The 21452-nt window shown below is 50.1% G+C and overlaps 2 protein-coding genes across 22 annotated transcripts in view; one reads left to right on the top strand and one right to left on the bottom strand.

Annotated features, from left to right (window-relative positions):
• The window catches only part of GAK (cyclin G associated kinase), a 56271-nt gene extending 55321 nt beyond the window's left edge, over positions 1-950 (bottom strand). For 3 of the 12 annotated variants that reach the window (XM_082727193.1, XM_082727195.1, XM_082727185.1), the window contains exon 1: positions 596-860. Coding sequence is in view for 2 of the 12 variants with exons in the window: in XM_082727191.1 (XP_082583317.1) it covers positions 596-740 (145 nt within the window). In the remaining 10 variants the exon portion in view is untranslated. Of the gene's footprint in view, positions 1-595 lie in introns of all 12 variants that reach the window. The other 9 variants (XM_082727191.1, XM_082727192.1, XM_082727196.1 and 6 more) reach the window with 9 other exon arrangements.
• The window catches only part of TMEM175 (transmembrane protein 175), a 24263-nt gene continuing 3752 nt past the window's right edge, over positions 942-21452 (top strand). For 2 of the 10 annotated variants that reach the window (XM_082727208.1, XM_082727205.1), the window contains exons 1-8: positions 965-1203; positions 12939-13099; positions 13363-13401; positions 15275-15369; positions 17092-17143; positions 17476-17511; positions 18150-18233; positions 18704-18817. In XM_082727208.1, coding sequence (XP_082583334.1) covers positions 12947-13099; positions 13363-13401; positions 15275-15369; positions 17092-17143; positions 17476-17511; positions 18150-18233; positions 18704-18817 — 573 coding nt within the window. In that variant the 5' untranslated portion in view covers positions 965-1203; positions 12939-12946. Of the gene's footprint in view, positions 1204-9324; positions 9408-12938; positions 13100-13362; positions 13402-15274; positions 15370-17091; positions 17144-17475; positions 17512-18149; positions 18234-18652; positions 18818-21452 lie in introns of all 10 variants that reach the window. The other 8 variants (XM_082727204.1, XM_082727206.1, XM_082727202.1 and 5 more) reach the window with 8 other exon arrangements.

Genomic DNA, 21452 nt, shown 5'->3' with positions numbered 1-21452 from the left:
ACGACTGTTGGCATGCCCTAACCTAAGTCACAAAGATCAGGGCAAGGGAAACAGGTGGCGACAGGAGGAAGCTGGGCTATATAGGTCACAGCACGGTCTACCCCAACGTCCAAGGACAACCACCCTCCCCAAGGGGCGCACGCACCCGCGCTCCGGACCCTGAGAACTGAGGACAGTCAGCGCAATGTCCGGAGACGCACTGCTGTCCCGCCAGCCCCACAAGGGCCATGACTCACCCCCGCCCAGCGCACTGCTCAGCCTTATGGGTCCCCTTCCTTCCAGCCCCGCCGTGGCCTCTCACCTGCCTACCACCTCCTCCCCCCACCGCCACGGCCTCTCCTCCGGCCACAGGTCGGCCCCGCACCTGCCACGACTGCCACACCTCCCGCAAGGAAGTGCCCAGCCCCGGACCCCGCCTCGCTCACCCTCGGCAGTCACGCCGGGTCGGCCTCACCTGCACCCGCCGCGGCGACCCTCCCCCACCCCCGCCCCGCGGGACCGCGCCGCACCTGGCACGGTCCGACCCCGCCCCTCCCGGGCAGCCCCGCGCCCGGCCGCCCCGCGATGGCCCCCGCGCTCCCGGTCCGGGCCTCACCCTCGGCCAGGACCCGCCGCACCCGCAGCCGCAGCTCGCCCAGCTCCACCGTCTGCCCCACGAAGTCCGTCTGGTCGCGGCCGGCAGCGCCGCCCAAAGAGCCCGGGCCTGCCAGGAAGTCCAGCGCAGACTGCAGCAGCGACATGGCCGCGGCCCCGCAGCGGGCGCCGGAGCGGGGAGCTCAGGGTCCAGCCGCGTCCGGGTTCGCTCAGCAACCGCCGGCCCGGAGCTGCACCATCTTCCGCCCCGACGCCGTGACGTAGCCGCGGGGGCGCGCCGCAGCCGGGAAAACGCAGCGCCTCAGTTCCGCCGCGCCGGGAGGGTGCGCGTGCGCGGGCTCCCGGTCGCGGATTGCGCCTGCGCGGCGCCGCCGGCCTCCTGACGGACTTCCGGCCGCCGAGTTGCTGGCGCCCCGCGGGTCCGAGCGTGGACGTCTGGGCAAGCGGTGGGGCTCCGGGCCCAGCGTCTAGCCGCTCCCCGCGCGGCCGTGTCTGCGGAGGCCACTTGTCAGGGTGCTCGGACCTGCGGGAGCGGCGCGGTGAGCCGCTCTGGAGGAGCGTGCCGTGCGGCCGCCCAGCCGGGGACATCCCCGCGACTTGTTGAGTAAGGTCGGTAGCGCCGGGCGCGCCGCGGGAAGGGCTTGTGCTCCTGGCGAGTTGGTTCCTACCAAAGGCCTGAAAAGCTTAAGTTAAGTTAAAGGAACCCCAGGTTTCCAGCTTGTGTAGAAAAGTCAGACTGGCCGCATCGGCCTCAGAATCACGGGCGTCCCCGCTGCCCGGCAGGTGCGCCTCAGCGAGACGCGGGTCCCCCTCTGCGCAGCGACGCGGTCAGCCTGGTTCGCGCTGGCATCCCCCGAATTCGTCCTCAGAATGAAACCGGGTCTGAAAGCCCCAACCAGCGCCTTAGTTCGCCTGGAATTTCACGTTATTAAGGAGCTTTTGGACAAAAGTGTGTGTTACTGTCCTTACGGTAACAGTAGCCTCGTTTGAACCGTGCTAGTTTAGGACGGCCTTTCACGGGTACCTCGGAGTTAAGAAGGCACGATGCCTCTGCCCCCACCCCGCTGCCTTTTTCGGGGGCAAGAAAGCGTGCTTAGTGTCCTGACTTAGCCGGCGCCAGCAAGTGCGGCGGTTGGATGCTCCCCGGGTTGTGGCGTCTCCAAGCAGTGCTCTCATCTGGGGTCGGTGAGGATAGGAGCTCAGGAGAGAGGCCAAGCTACAGACCGATCTTTGACGTCCTCAGCATGTGCACGGCAGCTGACTGTCTCAAGCTGAAGAGTAAAGACAGAAACAGACAGAAGGCTATTAGAACATTCTAACTGATGTTAGACAAGCGTGTCGAGAGGGAGCAGCCAGGGACACAGGGAGAAAACCAAGGGAGCATCATGGCGGGAGCCAGGGAGTAATGCTCCCCACTCCCAGAGGCAAGAAGCTCTGTAAGAGTGAAGTAGAGAAGAAAGAAAAGATGTACCTTGGGTTTAGCAGCAAGGAGATTGTCCTGTGACCGATCAAGACTAGTCTCATTGGAGTGGTTAGGGGAGAAGAAGCATAAAGAAATGAAGAGTTGGAGGTGACTCGGGAAGTTTGGCTGTGGAGAAGTGTGGGAGCTAGAAGGGTGGTGTGGGGCTGAGGTGCTTCAAGATAGGAGGTTTTTGAGCAGCTTGAAGCTGATGAGAGGGAGTCGGTGCAGAGAGAGAGTTTGTGGTTACAGCAGAAAGAGGAACAATGACTAAAAGTCCGCGGAAGATAGAAGGGGAATGACATCCAGAGCATAGTGAGGGTAACATTCATTTTGGGCACAAGGCAAACACTTCATACCAGAGGGAGGGAGGGAAGATAGGTTGCAGTTGCAGGTAACCTTGTGTGTTTATTGGAATGAAAGGGAAGGAATTCTCTAATACCTTCTATTTTCACTATGAATGAGTGAAACAAAACATCTGCTGAAAACAAGAAGGGGGGTAAGAAAGCTAAGGTTTAAGCAGTGTGGAAAAGATACAAATAGCTGATGTAGAAAACTTAATGCATAACCCAGTAGAAAGCATGGTAGAGTGTGGGTTCCTTTGAATTTGGAGGCCATGAGTTTATCCTCATGACCTAAGATCAGGTAGAAAGAGTTTTAAATAGTGTAATTACTTTGGAGACCAGAGTTTACTCAGATGTTTTTATTTCATAAATATTTATATCCTGGCACTGCAGAGACCATGTTAGCTCAATCTCCACACCACACTTTTCTTCCAACCTCTTAGACCTCTGTGAGACATCTCATTTGTATACACGTTTAAAACTGAATTTATGGTCTTCATCTGAAAGCCTCTTCCTCTGTGGATTCCACAGCAAAGAATACTGCCAGAAATTAAGAGGGTCATTTCCTAAGGATGAAACAGTACATTAATCAAAAAGTTGTAACAATTCTAGTTTTGCACCTAATAATAAAGCTTTAAAATACATGAAGCAAAACCAGATTTTTAAAAAATCAAAACCCAATTATAAATGGGTGTTGTAGATTGTAGTTGGAGATTTCAATAACCCTTTCACAGTATATGATAGAACAAGCACTGAGAAGTTCACCAAGGATCTAATTGAATGATACCATCAACCAGCTTGACCTAATGGACATTTATGGAACACTTTAACCAATACCAGCAAAATACACGTTTTCAAGTATGTAAAGAACATTTACCAAGATGGATCATATTATGGGCTATGAGACAAATATGTTCTCTGACCACAGTGCAATTAAGTTAAAAATCAGTGATAAGTGTCTGGAAAATTTAAATATTTGGAAACTGAATGACTCACTTGTAAATTACCAGTGGGCCAAAGGAGAAATCAGAAGGAAAATTAAATTTTGAAGTGAATGAAAGTAAACATGCAACATTTTAAAATTTGTGGGATGTAGCCAAAACAATATTAGAAGATAGTTTCAAACCAATAATTTCAACCATTCATCTTAAGAAACAAGAAAAACAAGAGCAGATGAAACCCAAAGTGAGTACAAAAAGGGAAATAATAAGTGTTGGAGTGGAAACCAATGAAATAGCAAACAAAAACAAAATCTGTGACAACAAAAGCTGATTCTTTGAGAAGACCAGTAAAATACAGAAATCCCTGGCCATATTGAACGAGAAAAAAAAAAAAAGAAAGAAAGAAAGACAAATTAACAGTTTCATGAATAAGAGTGATGATGTCAGTGCTGAAAGGATAATCAGAGAACCTGAACATTTTATGCCAACAAATTCAGCAGCTTAGACTAAAGGAACAGATTGCTTGGAAGACACTACCATGGCTCTGTCACTCAAGGAAAAAAACAATAGATAACTTGAATAGCTTCATATCTATTAAAGCATTGAATTTATAGTTAAAAACTAGAAATATTTTAATTCTGCATAAACTGAAAATCGAAGGAAGGAGGTATTATTAACCAACCCAGCCCATTCTATAAGGACAACACAATTCTGACACTGAAATTTGACAAAGACATTACCAGAAGAGAAAAAGACTAATTTAATCATAGATACAAAAAAATTTAAACATAGATACAAAAAAGATTTTTAAAACATGTTTTAGCAAGTTAAATCCAACACCACAGGAAGGATAGTACAGTATGACAAAGTAAGGTTTATCCCAGGAACCCAAAGTTGGCTTTGCATTTGAAGATTGATCATTGTAATTTACACTATTAACAGAGTGAAAAACAAAACCAAATGGATCATCTTATTAGACAGAAAAAACATGATGAGACCCAACATCCATTCCTAATTTAAAAAAGAAAAATAACTGCCAGCAAACTGGGAATGAAATGAAGCTTCACCAGCATATTAAGGGCATTTATGGCGCTCCTGGGGGCTCAGTTATCCAACTCTTGATTTCAGTTCAGGGTGATCTCAGATTCAGGTTTAGGATGTCAAGGTCATAAAGTCGGGCCATATCTGGCTCTGCACTGAGCATGGAGCCTGCTTGAGATTCTCTCCCTCTCCCTTTGCTCCTCCCTGCCATGTGCATGCTGATTCTCTCTCTCCCTCAGAAAGTAAATAAAATAATTTGGGGCACCTGGGGGGCTTAGTTGGTTGGGCAACTGTCTTTGGCTCAGGTCTTGATCCTGGAGTCTCAGAATCAAGTTCCACGTTGGGCTCCCTGCTCAGTGGGGAGTCTGCTTCTCCCTCTGACCTCTCCCCTCTCATATACACTTTCTCTCTCTCTCTCATTTCTTTCTCTCAAGTAAAAAATAAAATAAAAAATAATAATAATAAGGGCATTTATGAAAAGGCTATAGCTGACATATGAAATAATAAAAAACTGGATCAGTAACAAGCCAGAGTTGTCAGGTCTTACCTCTTCTGCTCATCATTGTACAAGAAATTCTAGCCAGTGTAATGAGGCAAGAAAAAAATCCCCGAGATTGAAAATAACAAGTAAAGTTGTTTATGAAGATGACATAATTCTTTATATTACTTTCCTAGTCTTGGTACCATTGATATTTGGGGCCAGATAATTCCTTGTTGAACTAAAGGGGTGGCATTGTCGTCTAGTGTGTTGTTGGACGTTAAGCAGCACCTGTACCTCTTATCCCCAGGATACTATTAACATATGTCATTTGTCACAACCAGAAATCTCTTCAGACGTTGCCAAATATCCCTCAAGGGACATTACCACCCTCAGTTGATGCTCACTGCTCTATGTAAAAAACAAAACAAAAAACCACAACACGTACACAAGTGGGATCTGCAGAAAGAGCTACTAGTACTAGTAAATAAATTTAGCAAGATTGAAGAGTATGAGTTCCATATGCAAAAAATAAGTCCCATTATTTCTCGATAACCAGCGAGATAGTAGAAATTGAAATGAAGGGGAGATGCCATTTACAACAGCATCAAAAAATATTAAATGCTTGGGATAAATCTGAAAAAAAGATATGCAAGATTTATACACTGAAAACCAAAAAAATGTGCCTGGGAGAAATTAAAGACATTTATAAATTGGGAGATTCATAAATTGGGAGATTCTGTCAGACTGATTCTTCTCAAATTGATCTATAGATTCAGAGCAGTTCCTGGCAAAATCCAAGCAGACTTTTTGTAAAAATGGACACACTGATTCTAAAATTAATTTGGAACTGCAGAGGAAATAGAATCCTCCAAATGAGTTTGAACAAGGGCAGGTTATATGACTTACATTGCCTAATTAACCACAGTGCTAGTTATAAAACCACAGTAATCAAAGTAGTATGGTACTGATTAAAGGTACATAAGTAAATCAGCAGAATAGTCAGAAATTGGCTCACAAGTACATACAAGGTCAGTTGATTTTTGACAAAGGAATAAAAGTAATTGAAGAAAAGATAGTCTTTTCAAAAGAATGATGCTGGAAAATTTGGATATCCTATGTTTAAAAATGTTGATTCATACCTTGTATTATATACCAAAAAATTATAAATCTAAATGTGAAACCTGAAACCATAAAACTTAGGAAAAGTGACATATTTTGGTATGACACTAAAGCACAACCAATAAAAGAAACAGTTAACCTGGATTTAATCAAAATGTACTTCAGAGTACATTGGAATGGGTAAACTGGTACATCTATAAAATGGATTATTAGCAGTAAAAAGAAATGAGCTGCCAAGCCATGAAAAGACGTGGAAGAACCTTGAATGTGTATTACTTAGTGAAAGAAGTCAGTTTGAAAAGGCCACATACTGTATGATTCCAATTACATGACATTCTGGAAAAGGACAAACTCTGGGGACGGTAAAAAGATGAATGGTTGCCAGGGGTTTCTGGGGGAGGGTGGAGTAAAAAGGGGAACACTGGATGTTTAAGGCAGTTAAATTTCTGGATGATAGTGTAATGGTGGATACAAGTCATGTATTTGTCAGAACCTCTGTATTTGTCAGAACCTGTAGAACTCTAATGTAAACTATGGGCTTAATGATGTTATCAGTATGGCTCATCAGTTGCACCACTAATGTGAGATGTTAATGGGAAATTGGAGGGGGAGTGCTGAAAAGATACATGGAAACTCTACTTTTGCTCAGTTTCCCTCCTAAAACTTTTAGGAGGCTTTTAAAAATAGCCCATGAGGGAGGGGTGCTTGGGTGCCTCAGTCAGTAGAGTCTAAGACTCTTGATCTCCGGGTTGTGAGTTCAAGCCCCACATTGGGTATGGGGACCTACTAGAAGTACATAAATTGGGACACCTGGGTGGCTCAGTCGGTTAAATGGCTGCCTTCAGCCCAGCTCATGATCCCAGAGTCCTGGGATCGAGTCCTGCATCAGGCTCCCTGCTCAATGGAGAGCCTGTTTCTCCCTCTCCCTCTCTTTGCCACTCTGCCTACTTGTGCTCTCTATCTCTTGGTCAAATAAATAAATATATTTTTAAAATACATAAATTTATTTTAAAATAGCCTATAATTTTTTTTAAAGATTTAATTTATTCGACAGAGATCACAAGTAGGCAGAGAGGCAGGCAGGGAGAGAGGGGGAAACAGGCTCCCTGCTGAACAGAGAGCCTGATGTGGGGCTTGATCCCAGGAACCTGAGGTCAAGACCTGGGCCGAAGGCAGAAGCTTAACCCACTAAGCCACCCAGGTGCCCCAATATTTTTTGTTATTTTTATTATAGCTGTCCTGGAGGATAATTATCTCATCACTTTTATTTACTTTTCTCTAATGTAATCTAATGATGTTGTGCATCTTTTCACTTGCTTGTTGGCCAATAATACATCTTTTTTGAAGAAATGTATATTCAAATCCTTTGCCTATATTTTGAATTGGGTTGTCTTTTTACCGTTGAACTGTAAGGGTTCTTCATATATTTTGGATGCTAAACTTTTCTCAGATAATATGATATGCAAATATTTTCTCTCATTCTGTGGATCATTTTTTCAGTTTATTAATAGTGTCCTTTGAGGCAAAAATAATTCAAATTTTGACGAACTCCAGTTCCTGTTTTTGTTATTATTTGTGCTTTTGGTGTCATATTTAAGAGTCCTTTGCCAAATGCAAGGCCATGAAGATTTCCTCCCGGTGTTTTAGCTCTTACATTTAGGTATTTGATCCATTTTTAATTAATTTCTGTATATGGTATGAGGTAGGATCCAAATTCATTCTTTTTTTTTTTTAAGATTTTATTTATTATTTATTTGACAGATAGAGATCACAACTAGGCAGAGAGGCAGGCAGAGAGAGAGGAAGGGAAGCAGGCTCGCGGCCAAGCGGAGAGCCTGATGCAGGGCTCCATCCCAGGACCCTGGGATCATGACCTGAGCCGAAGGCAGAGGCTTTAACCCATTGAGCCACCCAGGCACCCCCACATTCATTCTTTTACATGTGAATATCCAGTTGTCTCATCACTATTTGTGGAAAAGACTGTTCTTTCCCCATTGAGTGGTTTTGGCAGTAAAAACTAGTTGACCATGAATATAGTGGTCTGTTTCTGAATTCTCAGTTCTCCTCTGTTGATCCATGTGGCCTGTGCTGGCACTGCACTTTTGATTACCATAGCTTTATAGTAAGTTTTGAAATGAAGAAGTGGTAGCTGTCCAGCTTTATTCTTCTTTTTCAAGATTGTTTTGGGTATTCGGTAAATAGTCAAAGGTTCCTTAAATTCCCTATGAATTTTAGGGTCAGCTTATTCTGCATAGAAGGCAGTTGAAATTTTGGTAGATTGCATTCAATCTGTCCATCAGTTTGGGAAGTATTGCCATTGTAATGATATTAAGTCCTTCCATTGGATGTCTTCCCATTTACATCAGTCTTTTTCAATCTCTTTCAACAATGTTTTGCACTTCCTTTGTTAATTTGTTAATATTTTTAATGTTCTTATAAATGTGATTGTTTTCAGAAGTTTTTCTCAGATCGGTGTTCGCTAGTGTATACAAATGCAGTTGATTTTTCTGTATTGATCTCATTTCCTGCAGCCTTAGTGAACTCATTTATTAGATGTAATAGTTATCTTGTGTGGATTCCTTAGGATTGTCTTTGTGTAAAACCACACCCCCCTGCAAATAGAGATAGTTTCACTTCCTTTCCAGTATATATGCCTTATATTTTATTTTCTTGCCTGAGTGCTTTGGGTATAACCTTAACAGTATGATGTTGAATGGTGTTGCTGATCTGGGGCAGGGGTGGGGAGGTGGTCTGTCTTTCACTACTGAGTGTGATGTTAGCTGTGAGACTTTTGTGGATACCATCTATCAGATTGACAGAGCTAACTTCCATTCCTAGTTTGTTGAATATTTTTATCATGAAGAAGTATTGGATTTTGTCAGATGCTTTTTCTGCATCTGTTGAGATGATTGTGTAGTTTTGTTTTTTTGTTCCTTTGGTGTGGTATATTACAGTCACTAATTTTTTATTTTAAACCAACCTTGTATTCTTGGAATAAATCCTACTTGGTCATGGTATACAGCCCTTTTTATACATTGCTGGATTCCATTTGTTAACATTTTATTGAGGATTTTTGTGTCTATTTTTAACATGTTCTGATTATTTAAAAATAATATTTGAGAAAGTTTAAACAAAAAACATCTAAAAAATATAGCAGATATGTTTCCCAAAATTAGTCAGTGCCTAAAAAACACATGTAACTTTTTGTCTTATTTTTTGGCATGAATTTTTTTACTCTCCTTGCTCACCTCCTTTCCCCTAGTCTCTCCCTTTTGAGAAATAAAGTGTTAGAGTTCAGTGCTGGCCGTCATGGCATAAGCCACCTTTCTCTCTTGCTGATGACAGGTAAAAGCTCGGGATAAAATACTGAAAACAATGCAGAGCCGATAGATTGGGAAGGGTAGTTGAAACTTGGAGCAGTGACCCATGTAAGTTTGTGTTTTCCATTTTTTAAAATCTCTTTTTCCCACGGCTTTGACCATAGGCCAGGTATCTACTGTGAGGCTGTGCTGTGAGTTGCACAGACAGCAAAAACCCTTAAGAGAAAGCCCCCCTCTTTCTGCCTAGAAGAACTGAGGAAAGGGGCCCCTTTAAGCAGAGGCATGTGAGGGAAAGGCAAAAGAGCTAGAATACTCAAAACAGTTTTGAAAAAGAACAAAGTTGGAGGACTTGCTCTGTCAGATATCAAGACTTACTAGTGAAGCTGTAGTCAAGACTGATACCGGCAAAGGAATAGGTACATAATAATCTACTTGGACAGCATAGATGCTCAGAATAGACCTGCACAGATACAGCAAGTTTTGACCCAAATGTAAAGGCAGTTGAGTGGAGAAAGGATAGTCTTTCAGCAGGTGGTATTGGAATAATCAAACGTCCATCTGCAAAAAAGGAAAGCTCAAATACACATTGCATGTTATATAAAAATTATATAATAATAATAAGTAATTTATAAAAATTACAAAATAGATAAAAATCTATCATCCACTGAAAGTAAAACCTAAAACTTTAAAATTTCTAGAAGAAAACAGGATATCTTTGTCATCTTGAGTTAAGCAAAGCCTTGTTAGATATGACACCGAAAGAATGGTCTGTGAAAGAAAAGTTGAGGGACTCCAGGGTGGCTCAGTCGGTGAAGCGTCTGCCTTTGGCTCAGGTCACAATCCCAGGGTCCTGGGATGGAGTCCTGCATCAGGCTCCCTGCTCAGCGAGGAGTCTGCTTCTCCCTTTCCCTCTCTTTGCTGCTCCCCCTGCTGTGTGTTCTCCCTCTCTGACAAATAAAACTTTAAAAAAAGAGAGAAGTTGAGTAGAACTACATCAAAATTTAACCCTTCTGTGCTCCTACACTACAAGAGAATGAGAGACAAGCCACAGACTGCAAGCAAATATTTGCAAATTACATACCTAACAAAGGACTTCTAACCAGAATGTATAAAGAAATCTCAAAACTCAATAACGACACAAAGAACTCCCCCCAGAGTAAACCAAAAGATTCTAATAGACACTTTGCTACGAAAGGTACACAGACAAAACGCACATGAAAATACCCAATTAGTCAGTAGGGAAATGTTACACAAGATACACTCCACATCTATTAGCATAGCTACAATTAAAAGGTAACTTTAAAAATCCTACCAAACCAAGTGCTGGGGAGGATGAGGAGCAGCTGTAGTTTCCAGACACTGCCAGTAGGAACACAGTGGCACAGCTCCTTGGATGAGTGGTTTGGCGGTTTCTCGCAGTGAAACATGCATTTGCCCAGCAGATGCATTTTAAGGTATTTACCCAAGGGAAATAAAAACACGTTTCCACAAATACTTGGGAGCAGATATGTATAGTGGCTTTATTTAAAACCACCAAGAACTAGAAACAAGCCACGTTTTCCAGGTAGTGAGTGGCTAAACAAAGGGGTCCATCCATACGGTAGAATTAAGTACATGGCAGTAAAAAATTTATTATTGCTACTCCCAAAACACAGATGACTCTTGGGAGTGTCATGCTGACTGAAAGAAGCCAGGCTCAGAAGGACCCATGGGTTATGAACCCATTTATGGGACATTCTGGAAAGGGCAAACTGATGGTAACAGAAAACATAAATGGTGGCCATTTGGGGTGGTGGAAGGCTTGAGCACAGACAGTGTGCTCAGGGACTTCTGAACCACATTGTGACTGTGGTCATGGTTACACACCTGTGTGCACGTGTCAAACATTTATAGACCTGTACACCAGGAGGAGTGATCATTATGTAAGCTTTAAAAAGTGAACAAAGTGAGGGGCACCTGGGCGGCTCAGTGGGCTAAGCCTCTGCCTTCAGCTCAGGTCATGATCTTAGGGTCCTGGGATCGAGCCCCACATTGGGCTCTCTGCTCAGCAGGGAGTCTGCTTCCCCCTCTCTCTGCCTGTCTCTGCCTACTTGTGATCTCTGTCTGTCAAATAAATAAATAAAATCTTAAAAAAAGAAAAGTGAACGTGAGAAGTTCTGGATACATCTGAAAGCTAAAGTCCCCTTCCCACTAGAGCTCCCACCGCACCCTGTCGAGGTCATCATGTTACCATCATGGAGTTGGTGAGTGCCGGCCTCGCTTGGTCCCGTATCCTTACTGTGCACATTTGCATAATCACAGGAGGACAGATGGTCACTGTGTTTTAAACATTATGTAAGTGGTATAATTGTATGTGTATTTTCTTTGCAACATGATTTATTTCTCTTAACATTGTGTTTCTGAGTCTTATACATGCCCACATCCGTTTCTTTTATCTTTACTTCCTGTCTAAGTAGCGGGGCTGCCCTCTCAAGACCCCACCCCACGGGCCCAGCCTTCAGCGACAGGCTGCTAGGTCTCCCAGTTCTGGAGGCTGAAGTCTGAGCACGCTGTGGCGGCCCGCAGACCTTCTCATGATGGCCTCACTCAGGGCCTCTCCTCTCTCCTCACCCCTGCCTGTGGTCCCTCTCTTCATGCCATCCCACTCTGGGGGTTAGGGCTTCCGTGGAGGTGTTTGGGGAACACAAACATTCAGTTGTTAGCACTTTCTAACAGTTCATTTAGTGTTTAATAATAGAGCGTTTTGACATCTGTTAAACTACACCAGTGCACATCCCATGGGTCTCTATTTCTGTGTCTGCATGCCTGAGGCTGCACCTAGAAATGGAGGCCCCCCTTATAGGGTGTGCATGCCACACTTCATTAATGATTATTGTCTCTGTACGCGTGTGGCACCCTTTACATCCTGCCCAAGCCTGTGTCCCCACGACCTCATCACTCGTGATGGACTTTCGCAGACCTTAGTGGTACCTCATTGTTTTCACTAGCATTTCCCTAGTTGCTGACAAAGCCGAGTATCTTACATGTTTGTTTTTCCTGCCCACAAATTGCCCGTAAGCCTCCTTTATCTGTTTCTGGGGGTGGGGCTCATTTTCATTGTGTCTTGTCCTTGCGAGGGCTGGCCCTCTGTTTTAATCCGAGTCTCTGTGACTTGGACTTATAGAACATCCCACATTTAGTCCACGGCCATACTGCCCTGAACGCGCCCAGTCTCAGCTGATCTTGGAAGCCAAGCAGGGTCAAGCCCGGTTAGTACTTGGATGCAAGAACATCCCACGGTTAGGATGAAAGTGTCTAACAGCGCAGGGTCTGGTGTTGGGGTCAGGGGTTTCAGGCTGGTGACACAATGTGTGGAGTGCCTACCTTGTATCTATGCACTTTCTCTCATTTCTTCCATTTCTAGAGGAGAGGCAGGCACTGAGTGTGACTCCCAGGTGACAGTGCTCTTCCTGAGGCCGGAAGTACAGGGGCTTCCTGAGAGAGGACCAGTGGCACAGTAGGTCCTCCCAGCCACCACCAAGGCCTGGTCAGGAAGGGCATCCTGCTCTCAGGCACCAATGCGCCCTGTGTTGCAGCTGAAGCCAGCAGGGGTGGGCCTCATTAGCACTTGGGCCTGCTCATATCTGTGCTTCTTCCCAGGCCCCACCATGTCCGGGCCCCAGACCCCAGAACCGGCCCTCGGGATACAGGGAGATGCCCCCACGGGCGCAAGGGACGAGGACGCTGCTGACGGGATCCAGCACTCACACCGCATGCTCAGCTTCAGTGATGCTCTCCTGTCCATCATCGCCACTGTGATGGTCTGTGGGCCTCCCAGACCCCCCTCTCACTTTGGGACCCCGGCCACCCCCTCTCGAGAGGCCTTCTGGTAGACCTTGGTTCAGCATAGACCCTGCCCTGTCTCAGCAGTGTTCTGGGGTCCCCTGGCCACCCAAACAGTTGGATGGGTGGGGGGAGCAGTCCGGCACTGGCCCGAGTCCCTGACACTCTGACATCCAAGGAGTGGTCTGTGCACAGCCCAAGAAATAAATGTCCCTCGTTCTTTTTGTCTTTGCTCTCATAGATCCTGCCTGTGACCCACACGGAGATCTCCCCAGAACAGGTACTTGGGGAACCACAGTCAGTAGTATCCCGGGTGAGGGTGCCAGAGACTCACTCCATCCACGAGCCCAGTTTTAGGCCCCCCCGGGCTGTGCCTTGCTGGGAGCACTGGGGCACGGTTGTCTTCTGCTCCCTCGGCCACCCTCGTCGGCCACAGTCCTGGGGGCAGTGCTCTCAAAGTGAGCCTTCAGGGTGGGCTGAGGACAGTGTAGAAGCCCGTCTGACTGTGGGTCTGGAAGCCGGTTCCCAGTGCCCGCGGAGTGTCCGTCACAGTGGGCGTTGAGGGCCTGAGGACAGCTTGCAGCTGCAGGGCAGGAGCCTCCTCGCTGCACAGGGACATTTGGGTTTTGCCATGGAAGTGAGTGGGAAACTTTTCTAAAGCAGAGTTTCCGTATGTTTTGACAGAATATTTCTGTTTTCTAAGTTAAGTCATGACACTAGGCACCTCAAAAGCTGGACATGACTTCGGAAGACTCTTGAAAGTCCCCGGGCATGCCTGTGTGAGCGTGTCTCGCCCAGCCCCTCTGAACAGGGGTGTAGTTTGGGCCCAGAGGAATAAGGATGCGAGGGGCTGGGTCTGCAGGGCCCACTGGCACAGCTGCCATCTGGGCTTCAGCCCCAGCAAGCACGCTCAGCCTGGACACACTGGGAATCACAGGAACTGCTCAGAATTTGCCTTCTGTATCTCTGCCAAAAGGGCTATACCTCTGGTGGGGTTTTGAAGAGAATTCGATAACAGTGCCGGTGTAGCCGGGGAGTGGCCATAGGAGTGTAGCAGGCCTGGTGCCACTCTGCTCCTTAGCCACCCTCCTCAGAGGAGGACTGGGGCCCTGGTGCTTGCCTAGCTGTGTCTGTGCCAGAATATTCTCTGGGGAGGGCTTGGGCCTGGGCCAGGTCAGAATGGGGTATGGGTGAGAGGCACCTGGGGGGCTCAGTTGGTTGGACGTCTGACTCTTGGTTTCAGCTCAGGTTCTGATCTCCCGGATGGTCAGCTCGAGCCCCACATCGGGCTCTGCGCCCAGTGGGGAGTTGGCTACAGATTCTCCCTCTTCTGCCCTTCCCCAGTCCACACGTGCTCTACCTCTAAAATAAATAAAATGTTTTAACAAAGAAAAAAGATGGGTGTGGATGTGTGACCGGAGATGCCAGGAGGTGACACGGGAAGGTGTTTGCAGTGAGCCCCACTTGTCTGCAGCTGGGGCCCCTCGTTTGGAGAGCAGTACTTGTGAAATCTTGTGTGTGTTGGTGGGTGCATGGAGAAGCTCTGAGCCAGAAAGTTGTGCAGTGATCTGGGACGCCTTCATAGAGGACAGTGCTGGAAGGCGTCAGCCAGCGGGCACTCCTCCCAACTCGAAGGGAAAGACTAGTCAAGGCCCAGAAAATCTAGCAGTTCAGAAACTCTGAGTCCTCAGTGCAGTACTGGTGTGTTGGGTGAGACACCCACCGGTTGCGGGTAAAGAACCAGTGAAAATTGTAAAGCAATCAGTTTTCCACTTGGAGTTTTTGCTGATAAAGTCCAAGCTTTTTCCGTCCCGAGTGCCTTCCCACCTAGGGGAGGCACTGCCACAACCTCACCAGGCTTCGGAGCTCAGATTCAGGTGCCTGGCAGCTCAGTGGGCTCGCTGCTCTGGATGAGGGGGTCTGTGCCTCAGGAGCTGGCGTTTCAGCGGGAAGCTGCACACGATATCCCTGAACACGCACCTATGGGACTTGGGGCATCGGTGTTTTGGGGCAAGGGGCAGGGAGCTGGGGAGGCTGCCCTGAAGAGCCTCAGGGAGGGGCTGGGCTCCAAGCTGAGCCAAGAACCCTGGACGGGGCCACCGGCGGCCATGGAGCGAAACGGTTTCTGACAGTGACGCTCTTCTGTCCACCAGTTTGACAAAAGTATACAGAAACTTCTGGCAACCAGGATTGCTGTTTATCTGATGACGTTTCTCATCGTTACTGTGGCCTGGGCAGCACACACAAGGTACGGAACAAGGCTGGGGGCTTTTTCCAGGCTGAGGTCCACGTGTTGGGGCTCACTCGGTGTGTGTGCCCCATGGCTGCAGGCCTCTGCCTCTCCGCCGTCCAGTGACACAGGGTCACCCACTCCCACGGGTGCAGATGCCAGGCCTCAAGACGGGGCAGGGCGAGGGCAGGTCACGCCACATGGGACTCTGGCGAGGAGTAGGAGGCTGCGTTGTGAGCAGAGCAGCTTCTAGGGACTTAGGCCTACTGCCAAGCCAGAGCTTTCTCTCCGGGAGGAGAGGTTCCTGGGGATCCACCAGAGCTGCGGGGGAGCCCGGAGCCCCAGGCGGGGCGGCGGGCAGGCAGGCTGGCTCTCAGAAGAGCTTGGGGCAGGACGTGCACTGATGCCCTCAGTTAGCTCTCTGCCCCCGCAGAGGCAACACTTACAGGTGGGGGTGCCAGATGCACACGGCGCCCCTCAGACACTGGTGCTCGCATTGATGGTGTCTTGGCTGCGTACATTACAAACTTGTTTTCAGCAAGAGGACCATTTCTGGCAGGGACAAGTGGCCCTCCGTAAGGGCTTAGGGGAGGGCTTTTCTCTCCCACCTCACTTGTCCATGGAGAGTGAGGAGGGCCACAGCCACCCTCTGCCTGGTGCTGCTGGTGGCCTTGCCAGCACCTGATGTAGCTGAGCCCCTGTCACTCCAATGGCATGGACAGAGCCACACAGCACCTCGTGTGTGTGCTGAGTCATCCACGGCCACACTTGGGGATGCAGTACCCAGAGTGGCACAGATCCACCTGGGGCCCTCATGGCTATGCTCCATGGGTCGCCAGTGGGGCTGCTGTCCCAAGGGGATGTAGCCCTGAGTACTGGCCCCCTCAAGCTTCTTTGGCCCCTGGCTGGATCTGGGTAGGGATGGGGGTACTGAGGCCCACTGAGCCCTGCCCAGGAGAAGGTCCTGTCCTCAGGGGTCTCCATGGAGGGGCTGGGGGAGTTCCTCAGTCGCTCGTAGTCCCTGGCCCTGTATTTAGTTTTCTGTCTCACCTCCCTGCCTCCATATCCAGCCACCTCCCTGTTCGATAGGGTGTTTCAGCGTGCTTAGTGTATGGCAACCCCAGAAGGACTTCTTTTTTAAGAATGGTCTTTAGACACAAGACCTGAAGAACGGGTTTCCTGGTGGTTTGACTTCTCCTCCTCAGGGTTCCAGTCTCCCAGGGTTGCCAGGGGATGTCCCAGAGCCCTTGGGGCGCCTCCCGAGGGCACGCCCTCCCTCCACAGCTCCCTCTGTGGGTTCTGCACACCGACCCTAGCTCTCTTGGAAACCACACACCCCAAGTTACAAGAGCCCATGCGAATGGGAGCAGTGCATTTTCTAGGGACTTAGGGTTTCCTGTTTGTATTTTCAGTGTCTTCCAAAGTTTGTACAGTAGGTAGTATTCTAAATTTGGTTAAAGATGACATATGTGGGGCGCCTGGGGGGCTCAGTCCATTAAGCACCCAGCTCTTGAGTTGGGCTCAGGTCACAGTCTCAGGGTCCTGAGATTAAGCCCCACATCCCCCTCCGCCCTGGGCAAGGAGCCTGCTTGAGATTCTTTGTCCCCCTCTCCCTCTGCCCCTCCCCCCCAAATGACATCTTTTACTGATACTTTAATCAGCAAATGCTGGGCCCTGTGTAGATGCTGTTAGAGCCCCTTTACTGACAGCATGCCTTCCTCATTTTCTTACACGGTTTAGACTGTTCCAGGTTGTTGGGAAAATAGACGACACGCTTGCTTTGCTTAACCTGGTGAGTCCTTTCATTTCTTGAGAAATGATTATGTTTGTAGGCCTGTCCTCCAAGGAAGGCAAGCAGGGTCTTGACCTTTCTGGTGCCTCTGGGGTATGGAACCTGGAACCCACCAGCACCCACTCCTGGGCTCCTCACACGTCCTCCCTGGGGACACCCCTGAGAAGATGAGGCCCCTCCCCTCCTTGTCGGGTGGTGAGGGTGTGAGCCTCCTGGGGGTCTAGGAGGTAGACTATGACAGCCTGCAGGTGGGGCACTGCCAAAGGTTGCCCCGGGCAGGAGGGCCTGGAGCCATCTGCCTGTCTTCCCCTCCTGCCCTTCCTCCTTTCTAGGCCTGTATGATGACCATCACCTTCCTACCGTTCACTGTGAGTACCTGCATTTCCTCCCTGGGGCCAGCCTGCCCTCCCCTGGGCAAGAGGACTCAAGACCCAGGATGCCTCCGCCTTGGAAACACTCAGACTGGTGGGGTGGTCTAGGGCCCAAGCGCCATGCTACAAAGAGGAGAAAAGCCCCAAGAGAGCTGGCAGCAGTCTTGGCTGCTTTGGGGGTGGGCATACCTCGGGTTTCAAGGCTGGTCGAAGGAGGGGAAAGCCTCACCAGAAGGGGCCTGCAATGGCAGAGATGCCAGCTTGACCTCTTAAGGGCCTGACGAGGGGCATCCCGTCCGTGCTTAACGACACTCCCTGCTCCTGCCTGGCCTGCATCCCTCTGCCATGAGCCATCCTAGGCCCCTCCCTGGCAGCTCCTTCACACCTGCCCTGACTCTCAGTTCTGATAGAACTGTGGTCTGGGTGTGCAGGGCTGTGTGTCACAGAGAATTCTTCATGAATTTGATGACATTTCAACTTGAAAGGCTGAAAGCATTCTGTGGAATTGCTGTGGTTGCAAGGGACACCCTCTGGGTCTTAGCCCAGTGTGTGCACCTGGCCGGGAGCAGGGGACTCGTGGGGTTGCAGGGACCTGCCAAACCTGGTTGTGTCTTGTCTTGTGTTTTTGGCTGCAGTTTTCCTTAATGGTGACCTTCCCTGAGGTGCCTCTGGGCATCTTCTTGTTCTGTATGTGTGTGATCACCATCGGGGCCGTGCAGGTAGGACCCCCCAGCCTGCCTTCCCCCCCACACGCTTGTCATCCTAGTACACAAATCTTCCACACGTGTGCATGCGGCGTGTCAGCCATAGCAAGGGTTGTGCTTGTGGGGCATGCTGTAGGGTGACCGCCCGGGCCCTCTGCCATGCTGTGGCAGAAGATCCAGAGATTGCTAGAGCCTGGGCTTCCTGTGTTGGCTGCAGAGGGTCAGGGCCCTGTGGTGTCTGGTGGGCAAGACTCTCTGGGACCCCCATGTGGCCCTGGGAGCGGAGCAGAGCAGAGGCTCCTGTCCCCTGTGCATCCCCTAGGTCATCGCGTGCTGAGCCTCACACACATGCGGCTTCTGTCCATGGATGTGGGTGGCTGGGGATTACTGACCAGAGGCCTCTGCCTATGCCCTGCAGCCTCCCTTTCCCACAGGCGCTGATCGTTGTGTATGCGTTCCACTTCCCCCACCTCCTGAACCCCCAGATAGAGAGCTCCACCCACAGGGCCCTCTACCGGCAGCATATCCTGGGCATCGTCCTTAGGGGCCCAGCGCTGTGCTTCGTGGCCGCCGGCTTCTCCTTGTTCTTCTACCCCTTGGTGAGTGAGGGGAGCAGGGGGTGGGGTGACTGTCTTATGGAGGAGATGCCCCAGGAGGGTGGGCCGGGGGGGTACAGCTGTGCAGAGGTCTCGGGGATCACCGGCACATGGCCTTGCACCCAGGGTGCCAGGGAGCACAGCTGGAGGGAAACTCTCCCCACGGGGACCTGCTGTGCAGGTGAACAGGCGCCACAGAGCCAGGTTTGCGTGAAGAGACACGCCGTCCAGTGGGGGTAGCCAGTGGACCGTGACCACCCACGTTTTCCCCAAGTGGGTGAATCCTTAGGACGGGAAGAGAGAGAGAGACGGATGCCCATAGTCTGGGCTGTGCTTGTTCTCTGGGCGAGTAAGGGGTCCCTGTGAAGCCACCATGCAGCCAGCACTAGAGGGTCTCTGGGTGGAGGGGTCCCAGCAGCCTTGCTATGACAGCAGGAAGGAGGCGCAGTAGGGAGCACTTGCCAAAAGGCCCTAAAGATTCACATGGAGGGTGTGAGTTGCCCAGAGAGAGTGCAGGAAGAAAGGGAGGAAGCCCCCCCTGCCCAGGGAATGGCCTGCTCTCAGGAACACCCAGCTGAGGTCGGAAGTCAGGATGCCTCCTGCAGACAGCCCAGACTTGGTCTGTGCTGCCTCTGTGCAGGGATGCCAGAACTTGGAGCTGTGTCAGCCAGGTCATAGAAGTCAAGGTCAGCTTTTAGCCCTTTTAGCCCTTAGCTAATGGAATAGGAGTGTTCTAGAACACTCTGGCCATCTGGGAATGCAGAGAAGTACAAACCAGCAGCCATCCCAGTGGGTTTCGGGGGCTGTAGGCATGGCTCCTGCCTGGATCCAAGCCCTCACCAAGTACAGGGAAGCGTTGGGCCCAGAGCATCATACCTGGGAACAAATGGTTGATGATGTTTTAAATATCTAGTAAACATTCCAGGAGATTCCAAGTTTGAAACAGATAGGCTAGCCAAGGCTGAGCATCATTTCCTCGAGGATGGAGCTGCGTGCTGGGGGCTGAGCGGCTAAGGTGTCAGAGGTCAGGCCCGAGCAGGTGGAGCACGCCAGGTGGAAGGCAGGCTCGGGCTGCTGCTTCGTTTCTTCTGAGCATGTTGGAGGTGCAGGGGCGCTGGCGGGAGGGATGCTGCAGGGGTGCTCGGGGTCATGCAGGGCATCCTTGGCTGTGGCCTCTAGCACGGTAGCTCCCAGTGCATAGGGCAGGGCCAGAAGGGGGCCGGGAGTAAGGGGCATGTGGTCTGAGGCCACATACATGTCTATACTCAGGGTGGCCCACAGCAGGCATCGGTTAGACAAGGTCAGGGCTTGAGGAAACCCAAGGATCACTGCTTGGAGGATGGGAGGGACAGCTGGGGTCTGCGGTGGGTGGCCTGGGTGAGTTGAACAAAGGGCCAGGGTAGGCTGGGTGTGTGGGCAGTTGTCCAGTGTGTCCTGGGGGATAGCAGGTGCCACAGCACTGGGGCTATGGGGAACTGGACAGTGACCACACCCTGGTGGGATGACAGCAGTGGGGGAGGGGACACCTGAGCCACCAGACTGGGGGAGGAGGGCTGAGAGGGCCCAAGTGGTCAGTAGGTCCAGGGGCCTCAGGAGGATGGGGTCACTCAGGCCCTGACCCTCAGTGACAGAGCAGTCAGCGCTCTGTCCAGCCCCACTCACCTGTCCATCAGCCTTCCTCCCTCCTTCCCTGCAATGCTGCTCTGACCCCTTGCACCCACCCCCTCACCTCCTTGCCTGGAGCCCACCACTGCCTGGGAGACAGCATGTCCAAGCTTCCTGAGCCCTGGGCGGGTCCCTTGGAGCCTCCTTGGCAACCCTGTGGCCTCCATCCTCACAGGCATTCCCTCAGCCAGATGCCTTGCTGGGTCTACCTCCGAGGTCCAGCCCCTTTTCACCACCCTGGATAGGTCATCCTGTCCTCCCTATGGACTGCCTTCCTCTCACAAGGATGCCCACAGGGCCCAGGGCCTTGCCTGCTGGCATCTGTGTAGTGCTCATGTTCCCCCACCCCCACCAGACTCCCGTTCCTCCCCCGATCCTGCAGTGGATGGCACCTCCTTCCTGCCTCCCAGCCGCCCTCAGGGTGTCTTGAATTCTGCGTGGGATGTGGTCTCTTGGAGTGTGGAAACCGGGTTAGAGACAGAGGTAGGGTGCATCTGAAGTGTCCCACAGTCTCCCTGATGGCAGCATGTGCATCGTCGTCTCCCCATGTCAGGTCACCTTGAAGAAACGGGTGCGCAGGACAGAGAGGGTGGGAGCCCCTCATTGAGGGCAGGCATGGGATGGGGCAGGGACGGCAGGAGAAAGGCTTTCCCTGCAGGGCTGCCAGCTGGGTGGTATGGGGCCTGAAGGACTCCTGCTGCCAGGGCCCAGGACTGGATTTGCTGGGCCACCTCTGGACCTGACCCTGCACCCTTCCTGGAATAACATGGCAGACATACAACGTAAACTTCATACCCCTGCGTCCACTGCCACCTGCCCAGTCCAGAACCCCAGCCCGCAGCCACCACTCCACCTACTTCTAGACTGCTCCTATGGCCACAACAGAAACACAGCACCCCTGAGCAGTCTGCATCCCCCACCATGCCCTGCTCCCCCAGAACTCCCATCTACTTCCTGTCTCTAGAGCTTTGCC

The sequence above is a fragment of the Mustela nivalis genome (assembly GCF_964662115.1).
Source record: "Mustela nivalis genome assembly, chromosome: 4".
NCBI lineage: Eukaryota > Metazoa > Chordata > Mammalia > Carnivora > Mustelidae > Mustela > Mustela nivalis.
The sequence above is the reverse complement of the archived record's forward strand: the minus strand, read 5'-3'. Positions and strand labels throughout refer to the sequence as shown.